The 13,453-nt window shown below is 30.1% G+C and overlaps 1 protein-coding gene across 4 annotated transcripts in view; it reads right to left on the bottom strand.

The window, feature by feature from the left end:
• The window catches only part of CADM2 (cell adhesion molecule 2), a 1,045,662-nt gene that overhangs the window by 288,022 nt on the left and 744,187 nt on the right, over positions 1-13,453 (bottom strand). For 2 of the 4 annotated variants that reach the window (XM_076000911.1, XM_012740910.2), the window contains exon 2: positions 8,016-8,042. The exons of 1 other annotated variant lie outside the window; for it this stretch is intronic. In XM_076000911.1, the coding sequence (XP_075857026.1) occupies positions 8,016-8,042 (27 nt within the window). Of the gene's footprint in view, positions 1-8,015; positions 8,356-13,453 lie in introns of those variants that run through there. One more of the 4 variants, XM_076000913.1, reaches the window with a different exon arrangement.

The following is a 13,453-nucleotide window of genomic DNA, read 5'->3' as shown; positions in this document are numbered from 1 at the left end:
GCTGTCTCACTTTTCTGCTTTATTTTCTTCTTCATAATGGCTATGTATGTGAAATACTATAGCATTTAACATTTTCCCCTTGATATATTTCCAGGAGTCGCTGAGAATGTTGAATAAAAGAATAAATGAATGATTGAATGAGTGGAAGCCCCATGAAGTAAAAATTAAGAAATGTATATGTATATATGTGTATATAATTTTTCTCTCCTTTGTATCTTAGCACAGGGCTATCACCGCAACGTTTGTGTCCTGCCAAAATGTAAATGTTGAAACCTAATAAGCAGTGTGACAGTATTAGAAGGTGGGTTTTTAGGAGGTGATTACATCACAAGGAAGGAGACCTCGCAGTAGGATTAGTGCACTTATAAAAGAAGCCTAGGGAGCTGCCTTGCCTTTTCCACCATGAGAGAGTACAGCGAGAAAGTGCTGCATGGAAACCACAAAGTGGCCCTCAGCAGACATTGACTCTGTAGGTGCCTTGATCTAGGACTTTGCAGTCCCCAGAACTGTGAGAAATAAATGTCTATAAGCTACTCAGTTTATATTATTTTCTTATAGCAGCCTGAATAGACTAAAAATACCATATAGATGTTCAATAAAAATTCATCAAATGAAGAAACATTGTTTCACTCCTTTCTGATAGAGTTCAGTAAGAAAAAGCATAAAAGTTATCTCATTATTATAAGGTTTTTCATACATAGTAATCATTGTCATAGGCTGAGTACAGGCATCACATTTTACTCATCACTGAATATGAAGTTCCTGTCTCTGTAATGATGCCTTATTTAATTAAAAGCTACTTACATTTGGATACCAGTTGACTGTTTTAAAAGTGCTTTCACATATTCTTTTTGATCATTATAACTCTATGAGGTAGGCAGTATTGCTATTTTAATTTCTATTTTACAGGGAAAAGAAATAGTAGGTCAGATACAAGAACCCAGGACCTCCCTTAACCTTCTGCAAAGCTTTTAGTTGTACACTTTGCTGGTGATAAATATTTTATGTTAGTATGTCAAGGCAAAGATTCTTTTTCCAGTAAAAATATATAACCATAGCCTCCTCCGACATGAAATATAAAGTGGCATTTATTTTTAGCATAATTTAACTTTTAGCTTTATAGCATGTGTTTCAAAAAAGCCCCTAAATGCCCGACTAACTGCTACATATTGATCACTATACTTTTCCTTATTATAGACTTTTTCTGTTTAGAAACCTGTAAGAAGCCACAAACCTTGGGATTTTAATTACAGACTTTCTGAACCCCCACACGGCTGCCATAAAATAAGCAAATATCATTTTTATGAACATGATAGAATGACATGAACCAATTGAATAAATTGAGTCCCAGAAGATCTTTCCTTTCGGATGAGATGTGTGTAGAGAGACTAAGAAAGTATTATAATGGTTTATTTATAGTGGAAATTAGGATATAAACTTAAAGTAAAAATGCTTAAACTAATTTCTAATTGGTATATGAAATTGGGCCTTGTTTTGGTGGCAAATGAGTTGTGTTTAACCTCACACCCACAGTAAAGCTCAAACCTATATTTGCATTTCAAGAAGAAAAGAGAGATGGGAGAAAATGCAGCTCCATTAAATCAATTGAAAAATAATATTCATTCAGACTTGCAAATGGAATATCTAGAGGTGTCTTTCCATTGTGACCTAGACTAGTTTGTACTGTGCAACATGAAGGAGAACAGTTACACAACAGAGAGTAATGAGATACTCCATAGTGCAAACACATGTCAAAATCACTATACAGTGAGAAATAAAAAACGGAAACCAAACTTCAAACTTCAAATGAAGCTGTACTTCAGAAACAACTAAAATTACCTATATTTTGACCTGTTGAATCATCTTATGATAAAATTTTTCTGAGCACACTCTTTATCCCTCCCTATCTACCTCTTCTGAGTTCAGCATTTTACATTAGCTGTGCCTTGAAGCTTTTCTAGAACTTTACTCATCTTATTGCGAAACTAATTGCCTACTCACTTTCCCAAAAGGGAATAAGTGAAGTTAGCAATGAGGTGAATGAATGAAAGAGAATGAGAAAGAGAATAAATGAAAAATGAGAATAAAGAATGAGAAATAATAAATCTACCTGGAGAATATTTTCCTAGCCAGTGTACACTAAGTAGGTCTGATGTCCTTGTTCTCACTATCAACTCATCATCATTCTACGTTATCCTCATGCCAACCCGACTTGTATCTGAATGGGGGGGACCCTGGTAAATTCATTTAAAGAAGTGAGATTTAGGTAAATTATAGTATTGAGCAATCTGGTCTCTTTAGAAGATTTAATAGATTAAAAGCTTAAATTTAGGAGCCAGTATGTCTGGTTTAAAATTTTTGCACTGCCTCTTACTCATTTTGTGAACTTAAAAAAATTTCTTAACTTTTTATTTTATTTTCCACATTTTAAAAGTGAGGATAATAATAGTATCTATCTCAGAGGGCTTGTGGGGTTTGAATTAGAAAATACATATTAAATTTTTAGCATAATGCCTGATACATAGTAACATTCAGGGAAGATTAGTTGTTATAACTGTTATTGTTATTCACTCTTTCAAAAGTTAGAAAATGCTGCAGTAATTTATTATCTTTATCAACATTATCACACTATCATATATATCTGTGCCTTCAGAAATTTTCCTGGAGAAGTGAGATGAACTAAAAGGTAGATTAAGAAAGTAATCTTCCTAATGGTACCATCTCAGGACTTTCCCCCTGGAGCCCTTAGTGAAGTATGTGTTACAGAAACATAATATGCTTTTAAATTCTCTAACACCTCAATATTCCCTTAGATCAGTCTTGAGTAAAATAAGCATAAGCTTCAATAATTGTTTCTTTATTATTACTTTTGATGAAGATTTTGTAGTTTCTATGCAAGAGTTTGGATGATTTCTTACTCTGTAAATTTTAACTATAGCTTCAACAAAAGGAGTTGAGTCTTATTTTAGAAAGAAATTATATTATGGCTTTATTGCTCAATTTCTTCACTGGTAATAAAAGCAAGATATTTTTACATTTTAGGTATTATGTAAACCTCAGTGTCATAATTTTCTTAACTTTTTTCCCTTTCTTTTAACTTTGGGTTGAAAATTTTTAGTAATACTGCTTATATACTTTGGGTTTTAATATTAAAAGTGAAGAAAAATAATGTACACCTAGTGGATCATTCACATTTTTATTTTATGTGTTTATTTTAATTTTATAAATGAATTTAAACATATGAATGCCATCATGAAGGTAAAATATAGCTGTTACTTTTAGAAAATATTTATTTTTTGGACTTGCATTGCATGTTTTTATGTTTACTTACATTTTCTCATGGATATTTAAATTATAATAATAATGATTATAATAAAAATAATGATAGGTAAAATGTACTGATACTTACTATGTACCATTCCTTAGGTTAATTCCTTTTTATAATATATTCCTTATAATCATCACAACAACTGAATGTTGAGTGAAGTTAAATGAAGTTAGTCAAATTGTCCAGGTGCCCAAATCTAGTGAGTTGCAAAACCAAGAATCTATAGTCTGCCTGTCTAACTATAAAATGAATGTCTTAATATACAGGATGTACTCTATAAGCTAAAATATAGGCAACTCACTTAAGATAAAATATCCGAATAGTTTGAAGCAATGTCTCAACTTCAACTTCTTATGAGCACTTCAGTTCCCCCTCAAAATGTATAATACGGTGGGTAACCTGAAATTCCAAATGTAATATTTTGGTTTAATACCAAATTTTTTAATATTCTCATTTGAAAAACTCATTTACTTGATAATATTATGCATGACTATTATGTAATAAACCAAGTAATTTGAGATACTTATTCCTTTTTGAACCACATATATATCTCAATTTAGATAGCTGAAGGCTTTGCATTATCTTTTAATTCTTAAGCAAAGTCAGAATAATTATGTTAATTTTATTTGAGGAATGAATAATGATTACATGATTATTGAAATTTAAAATATTCACTTTGAAAATAATAGCTAAAGGCTGGTATTCAAGAAATGGCATAAAATGTTATCCCCACTATAGTTGCCCAATTTTGAATCAAAAATAAAGTCCCTAAATCAGGATTAAAGACTAAACATATATTTTCTGGGATAAAACTATTTAAAAAATCTGTAAGATCTTGGAACAATGTAGTCATAAAGAAACATTAAGTATATTTTTATAAATTTATAGTAGAGTGAAATAAAATAATTTTATACAAAGACAATTTAAGAGTACTCTAAGGTACCTTTTTTCTCTAAGTGATAACACATTGATAATCTTATTTAAAATTCAGCATGATATGCAAATGTAGGATAAATTGTAGAGTGTTGAGAATCGAAGCAGGAGACAACTACTTCAGGCAACCTCCTAGGAATAAGTGTTTTAAAGAATAAGGATCCATGTAAAAGTTACTATGGGGATAAATTAGGCCAATTTGATAATTAATTGAATGTGAGGGCCACTAAGTAGGAGAATTTAAACATGTTTCAAATTTTTTAGCCTGGGGAATTAGACAAACATTGGTGTCTTGGGAAGAGATGGCAAGCCCAGAAGGTTCTGATTTGCAAAAAGAAATAAATAAATAAGAAGAATATCAGTTTCTAATATTAAAGGAGAAAATGTTCAGCAAGGAGATGAAGTATCATTTAGGAGCTTAGTAGGAGTAACAAGTCCAGAAAAGTGATAACAGAAGTCAACTAATGAAACTTAATAGAAAGAAAATATTTCTATTAATTGGTTCTCTGTTAATTGTAGGCAAGAGAAACCTATTAGAAAACTTCATTATGGGAAACATAGACCCAAAGGACAAAAATAAAATAGAGGCTTCGAAATATATTAGAACAAGGGGCTTGAGTACCAGTAGATCAGTCTCTCGATCTTTAACTCTTTTACATCGCTGTTTCATTCTCTTATTTCACAGACTGAATTCATTTTGTCAAATCCACATGCAAAACATATGGCCATAGGAGCAACAGAAGGGACAGACCATCTTCTCTTCTTCTTCTTGCTTCTTTCACTTTTCCTTTTATCTTCTTATCCCCTTCCAGTTCTAAATTTTCAGAAAAGCAACTTGATTGGGTCATTTGTCTTTGCTTTGACAATTAACAACAATGGGAGAGGTTGGTTGTATGCACACAACCACCTGGAAAATGTCAGTGTCCTCTATTTTGTAGGAAGTTCAGATTTGGAAAGCTGAACCAACACTGTAATAGGTGATCTTTTCAAAAATCAAAGACGTAACTTGAATGAAACCTGTCTTTCACAAGATACAGAAGTAGAGAGAAAGAAAGAGGCAAAGGAAAGTTAAAAGAGAAACTCAAGTACATACAGAGCCACTGACCCAAGATAAATGGAAAATCAAAACAATCAATATATATTCAGCAGAAAAACTTAGTAATATGAGTGGGAAACCATCATTAGATTTGGCCACTGAAGAATAATTAGTGATCTTCAGAATAACAGTTTCTACAGAGATAAGAAAAGAGGTAGTTGCCAAGTGATTTAATAACATTCAGATCTATTATACTATCGTCTTCAGATAACTGGTATAGTGACCCACATTTAAAAAGTAGAAAGAGAAAAATTAGGGTAATTTTCTATGCCATTACTAATAACTGCTAACTGACTCCCAGAGACTTCTGTTTTAATCTAAAAGTCAATGAACTGCTATTTTAAGAGTTTGTTTAAGAATTTTATTGGGAAGTTGATGTTAAATTCAACAGTCTATGGTTTTTGGAATAGAATCATTCCTCCTTAAAAAAAATTCAGAACACATTTTTCCATGACTCCATAATGATAAATGAATGAGATGTAATCCTCTCTAAAACTTCCCTCAGTTCCCTAAAAAATACTTTTTCTGGGCCAGGAGAAAGAAACTATTTTTAAGCAACCATCTGCTCTTATATTATCTTGGGTTTTATTTTTTTCTCTTTTTCCATTTTTTTTTTTTCCATTTGAAGACCATTTGCCTTGATATAGAAATTGGACAATAAAAGCATTGAGTAGTCCTTTCTATAATATTATCTGTACATAATGTACAACATTCTCAAAAACAGTAAGAAATAAAATTTCAATTTCTACTTGAGGCACAGTTAATTTCAGAAAGTGTCATTTCTTGCCTTTATAACACCATGTAGATGCAAAAACATAGGCATAAGATAAACTATGTCCTGAAGTCTCCTGCAGGCTTATATACAAGTGGAGAAAAGACATTCAAATAAAATGGATATGTGTGGAACAGCAGGGATGGAAGTATGGGAGGCATTAAATAAGGTACAGATATATGCTTACATTTCAAAAGTCTAGCTAGCTTGAGTCCTGACAAGAATCGACAAACACCTATAATATAATTTATGGTTGCAGTCCTCCAATGGTAAATTGTCTTTCCTATATTCAATACTTTGCAACCTGCATATTATAATTTGAATTATAATTGTTTTTGAGAATAACTAAATGAACATATATGTGATTATTACTAGAGGTTTTACATAATCATATACTGTAATGACTTGTGATCACTCCATTGCCTATTACATCATCTTCAAATTATTTCCCTCCATTTTCTGTTAAAGCACAGGGCTTTCATTCAGAAGTTTCCCCACTATACTAAAATGAACTGTACACATTCCTGCTTCCATATCTTTACTTATGCTTTCTAATTTATTTTTATGTACTTTCTAAAATGTGCATTCTATCCATCCTTCAAGAACCACTTCTAGGTTCACCTCTTACATAAAGTATTCTTCAAGGATTCCAGTGCTGATAGGAGCTTCTCTCTAAGTGCCTTTATACACATATGTTATAACCCACAGTTAATGTATCATTAGATATTGTTTTTATTTTTATTTTTTATACATTGTTTTTAATTCCTTATTCTTAAAACTACCTTTCTTAGCCTTTTCTTATATAAATATATTATGTTTATATATTAAACATGTATTCATTATCAAGCAATTTCTTAATTGCTCTGTGAGTGTATTTTTTTATTCACATTCAGAAAATTACTATGGCAAGGATTGACTAATTCTTCTACCATACTTAGTGGAACAAGAAACTAGGCTAGGTGTGGAGGTTATAAGAAAATGTGACAATATGTTTGCCATCTTATCATTTACATCTTTAGTATTTTATAAACAAATACATTGTTAGGAAAATATTATACAATAAATGTCTTATAACTAGGGAGCAGTTAACACTTCAAGATGGGACTCTGTCATAGTGTTAAAACTAGAAAACAAGCTATAAAACTAGAATATGGACTGGAAAGAAGAAAAAAATTTTTTGCTATTTAAGAAGCAGAAGCAGAAAATATTTGTTTTAAAAAAGTAAATGTATGGCTCTAGAGAATATGAAATTGAAATACATAAATGATAAATCTATGACACAATATCATACATAGATATAAATTTTTTCAAACCTATAAAAATTTGGACACATCAAGACAAAAATTTTTTTTCAGAGAGATATTTTGAACATTGGACATGCACATCCTTTATCATGAAAATATATTTTCAGGTTTCTAGCAAATATAAACTTAATGCAACTAAAATATAGAAGAAAAGTTATAAATAGAAACCTACAGTATATAATATTTAATTTTTTAGAGGATTAATTTTTTTCCACATAATTCTGTGAAGGCATGCTTAATTTTCAAACTTTCCATCAGGTTTATTTTATGCTGTATTTTTTCCAATACTCAATTTTATCAAGGAAATTAAGGTCAATAGGCAAAATGTTAATGCACAAAAGCACTTTATTCCGCTTTGGAATAGCCATGCAAACAACCATGCAAACAACCGTGCAAACACAGATATATATCAGAAACTGCATAATTGAAATAACTTGTATTTGTAGGAATTTTTGAATATATATATATATATCCTGAAATAGTATTATTCCCAATAGAATTGACTCCATCATTTGAGAGAACTTAAGAGACTGAGCAGAAAAATGAATCATGATGAGTCATGCAGAATGAACAGGAGCTCACCTTTGACTTTATTCTTTGAAGCAGCCGCTGATACCAAGGAAAGGTTGCACAAGAAGAAAACAAACATTAGATATTAGACAGAGTCCCTAACAAGTAAGAAAACAGAGATGTTAATAGTATTAAAGTCTAATAAGAGTACATTTATGATTACATGTTCAACACACGTTAGATGAATCAGACCTATAACAAAGAAAATGACAATTGTTATATTTTGCTAGTGTATGATTAAATCCTTTGCATAAAAAAAGATAGATAGGAAGTATACGGTACAAATTCCTACACCACAAGACACCAAGTTGCTTTTAAAAAAATGCATATCTTTGTTTCTCTTAATGCTAAATTTTAATTAGCACTAAATTTAATTAATGCTAAATTTAATTTTAATTAAAACCAATTAAAGAAATACTTATATATAGTTCAAATATATTTAATACTATTCAACAATTAAAAGGTAACTCCATGAAGTTTTTTATCTTTCTAATTTTTTTTTTAATTTCAGCATATTATGGGGGTACAAATGTTAAGGTTACGTATATTGCCCATGAAGTTTTAATAAATCACAAGGGCAAGTCACTTTCATTTTTTGAGCACTTACTAAATGCTGGAGACTGATTTTGAGCACTTTCCACACATCTTCCACCAAATAATGAAAAGCTCGTAGAGTAAGTTTTGTTGTTCTTTCCTCATAGATAAGGAAACTAAAACTTAGAAAAGTAAAAATACTTGCTCTATATGACACAATTGGAAAGAAGCAAATTTGGGATTTGATCTTAGGTATATCTGATTCCAAAATTTGTGTTCTAAGACAGTGGTCCCCAACCTTTCTGGCACCAGGGACTGGTTTCATGGAAGACAGCATTTCCATGGTGGGGGTGAGAGCGGTAGCAGGGGTCGGTAGAGGTAGGTGGGGACCTCAGCTCTTAAGATACAATTTTATACTGTTGGGACTTAAGAAAGTAATTCACCACCTAAATTACAAGCATCAGTTCTACAAAGCAAAAGCAAAATCATACAATATATTAAACTGCAGATAAGTTGGTACTTGGTTAGCCACATAGCTATGAAACTAGAAAACTCCATTATTTTAAATGACATTATTCCCATTAAGAAGTCAAAGTTTAAGCATATTTAGTGGCAGAACTTGAGGCAAAAGTAAATTTAATGAGGAAATTAGAACATTCCTATAGGACAATCCCTCACTCAAAAGGAGAAGTCTAGTCAAAAAGCATAATTAAATACCTCTAAACACTTTTGAAGTGATATATTCTACTTTGATTTATATACTGTTTAAAAATAGAATTTGACAAAGGAAGTTCTTTTTCACTTTCTAAATGTTTTTAAAGATGAAGTAGTCCATCCTCTAATTGGGAAAAATGCAGTCTCTAGTTTGGCAAACCTTTAGTGAAATTTAATTTAGATTTTAGATCTAAATTAAAATTTAGTACTTACAAGCTACATATGGAAAATTTTAATTTATACTTCATTCTTTCACATTATTTAGAGCTAAAGAAAATTTTCTAGAAAGTCTACATGCATGCCAGGCTATTTACAGAGAATTTCATTTTTCATTCACAGTCACAAACACTATTTTATGATTTGCATATGTCTTCTGTCAGTTCATTTTAAAAATGAACATTATATTTTTAAAATAATAAATATATTTTCAGGCAAATATTTTAAGTAAAAGAAAAATTATTTAAGGAAATCTGGGTTAAGTCCTCATCTTAAACATATTCAAACTCTGTTTATCCCACAGCTTTAAAATGGGTATAGATGATTGGAGAGGGAGAATGTGAATAATATAGTTGTTAAGATTAAAACAATAAAACTAACTTAGAAATCAAAGATCTAAAATTTAACTACTAGCTGCTTTGTGATATATTTACCAGTTATGATGCAATAATTCATAAAATTTAGAGCCCAATTAGAGTCACTAAAATATTTAGTATTAAATCTTTAACAGTTTTTTTTTTTAACCAGGAAATCTACATCCTTTCAATGAATGTACTACTCTGATTTATAGTTTGTTCCTAAATACAGAATTGATATGTATCAAAAAATTAGAAGTGAACTAGAAAACTAAACAATGTCCCCACTCCCTCTCCAATGTCAGCTTCTGAGATAATCAGTGTTAACAGTTTGCTAATGTTAAAATAATAAAATGTGCAGTTCTTATAAAAATAAAAAAGGTTTTGCATATTTTGTTTCCAAAAACAAGATCATACTATACTCATTACTTTGCAATGTGTTTTCCCCACATCTTTCAGGTTAATACACTGAGTGCTAACTCACTTATTTTAGTAATTGCATAATTTTTCTATAGTTTATATAAAATATGGGATGATTTCCTATTGTCAGGTTGTTTATAATATTTCTTTTTCTTCTACTAATAATGATAATTTTGCAACACACATCTTTATGCCATATCCTTTAAGCACTGTAATGGTATTTTATTTCCACAGCATAGATTTCCAGGTTGTTTAATATTTCTACCCAAAAAACCACTGATGAAGATGAAAACCTTAAATATCACAGATTAAAGGGATGAAAATATTTGGAAAGAAAATGTGCAAGTACATTCAATGTTTTAAAGCAAGAGATAACCAGAAAAAGAGAGAAAAAGGAGAGAGAATGAAAAGTACAGAATCTAATGTTCCAAATAACTGATACACTGAATACTCCTTAAATCTTTTAAACTATGGACTGTTTTATTTAGCTTTTCTTACTATTCATTTTCAATTAAAAATTCAGTTGTTGATATTCTGGTAAAATTTCAATAGATTTCTGAGGAATTATTTTCATGTATTTATGGGGTTTTTTGTATTTTAAGACTGTACAAAGCTGAATAATTTTTTAGATTATGCTGAAAGATTATTTGCCTCAATTTCAAAGAAAGGATTATAATACATAAATACATTGACTTGTTCATGAGAAGAAACATTCACTTCAAACTAAAATTCATCATTTAAAAAATTTTAGCATGAATTTAAAGAACAATTGCCAAAAACCTTTATAAATTTGGGGGACAATTATAATTAATTAGCTTCTAATATGTAACAAACACAACCAATCCTTTATAAAATTTGTTTTTTATTAAAAATTTGTGAAATAAAGATGGAGAAAATATATCTTTATATGTGTCAGTAGAATCGAGATAAATTATTGACAGTTCTCAAACATAAGAAGGCCGAGGATTTTATTCTTAGGTTATTGGGTAGGTACCAAAATAAAACAGAAAGGAAAACAAAAGCTCTATGTATGTTTCTGTGTGCATTCGGGCAGCTATTGCTAGACTAGGCTGGTTAATATAATTGGAAAGAGGCCAGGCTACCAGGCTTGTTAGCCCAATTATAATTCTCTGCATATTCAATAAAAGAAGCCAAGATGACAGCAATACTGTCATAAATGTCATGTTCAATACTTGTAAGATTTTCCATTGTCAGCACAGTCCAATTATAAGTCAATTGTAAAGTGCACATTGCACACCACCCAAAAGTGACTGAAAATTATCTTAAAAATGTAATTTTAACTGTTTATAGTTAAAATGAAAAGAAAAGAATTAAAGGTACTTTGACCAGCGAAAAGTTTTAGATATGTTATCAACCTTTCTTTACCATTATAATAAAGGCAGCAAATTATAACTATAACATTACAGTTGTTCACACTATTTTTTCAGAGATTATTAATGTTAGATTTGTTAATGGTAATAATTATACTATTAATTATATGAAAATCTATACATATAATTTTTGAAGAAAAAATCATGTGAATGTTAACAACAATAGAATTACCATAGCTATTTACTTAGGAAAGCTGAATAGTTAGTGAATACTAGATGTTATATTAATTAGGTTTATCTCTAAAAACTCCAATACAAACAATCAAAAACTAAAAATACAATTAATTAATTATGTTACCCATTTGCTTAATTAGTTTCATTAAATTAGGCACATGTCTGGCTATTGGGAAGAGATAGGTAGCACTATCAAATAATTTTTCAAAGAATTGAAGAATCTGAAATAGCATTTCTCAAAATGAAGTACAAGGACTATAAATAGGGCGGGAGGGCATTCTCAGGGGAGATTAGATAAATTTCACCTACCTCAAAACTGATATGACCTAGCCACATTTTTGCTATTCTTTTAATTCTTGCTTTTTATTTTAACATTAACTGTCATGACAAAATGGTCGTATATATTTACCAGTATATGAAATATATGGATAATGCAGGATTTATTGGTATCTTTAGAAGTATCTCCTGATAAGTTATTTATCAACAAAACATTTAGTATATAGCCAGCAAAATCTTTACTAGTATTTATTCAAAGACTGCTAAATGTATATTTTTAAGATTATGCAGAATTTTATAGAAATAGTTTGATATTTTACCCTTGTGTCTTTGATTCTTCTATCCAAAAATTTATAGATAAGGGACAATTGTTTCTTAAAAGAGAAGCAATAAACTTAGAGCTTCAACTTTTTAAGGAGACAGAAGTTCCTGGCATCTATCTATGACTTTATATTCAGGTATAAATATAGGTATAAATTCAGGTATAAATATATAAAGATTTTCCCTTGTCCCAAACGTATCTACAATGAAAAAAAAACAAAACAAAATTTTGCCATTGACAGAAACTGTCCAACATAAAGTTTTTATATATATAAAAAGTTGCCATCATTGTACACAGTATAAATTATAAAAATGAAAGAATGGCATTGCCACCACTTCCCAAAAGAAATACTGTACAATGAAAATTATGAGATCCAACATACTACAAAACTGTGCTTCAGAGAGGATAAATGACCACAGAGTTCTTTGGTAGTAAATATGCAACCCAAACACCACACTGCCAACATACATATTTTAAAACCCTCTAAGTCAAACCCTCTAAGTTATATCATTAGATATCATATAACATGGTAATGCTAATCAATACCAGGTGATTTTGATTCCTTTTTATAAAAAGGGAAATCACACTGATTTGAAAAGGGGAGATACTACTACATCTAATTTATTAGATAACGCACTAGTACAGTCTTTCAAGACATGGAAATTAAAATAACTGCTTTACAGGACTAGATAACCACCTACAAAACAAACCAAAACAAAAACAAAAACAAAAAGGAGACCCTTTTTGTTTTTCTCTCCAAGCATGCAACATGGAATTAAACACATTTTTTCACTAATCATCTTTAACATTTTAAGACATTTAAAATAATTTCATTCTCTAACAATTAACATCATCTAAACAGTAGAATTTTCTTCTAATGCTTATTAGAATTCAGAGACTTAAAAAATGTGACTTTAATTTCTTTCACTAGTTTTGCTAGATTTTCTTTCTTAAGCACATATATTTCATACTAGAAAAAAAAGTAAAAAAAAGATATTTAAAATGCTTTAGAAGGAAACGTTTGCTGGAGGAGGTATGCCCCAGAGT

This window comes from Microcebus murinus, chromosome 1 (genome assembly GCF_040939455.1).
Source record: "Microcebus murinus isolate Inina chromosome 1, M.murinus_Inina_mat1.0, whole genome shotgun sequence".
In the NCBI taxonomy this organism is placed as follows: Eukaryota; Metazoa; Chordata; class Mammalia; order Primates; family Cheirogaleidae; genus Microcebus; species Microcebus murinus.
This window is presented reverse-complemented; position numbering and strand designations above follow the sequence as displayed.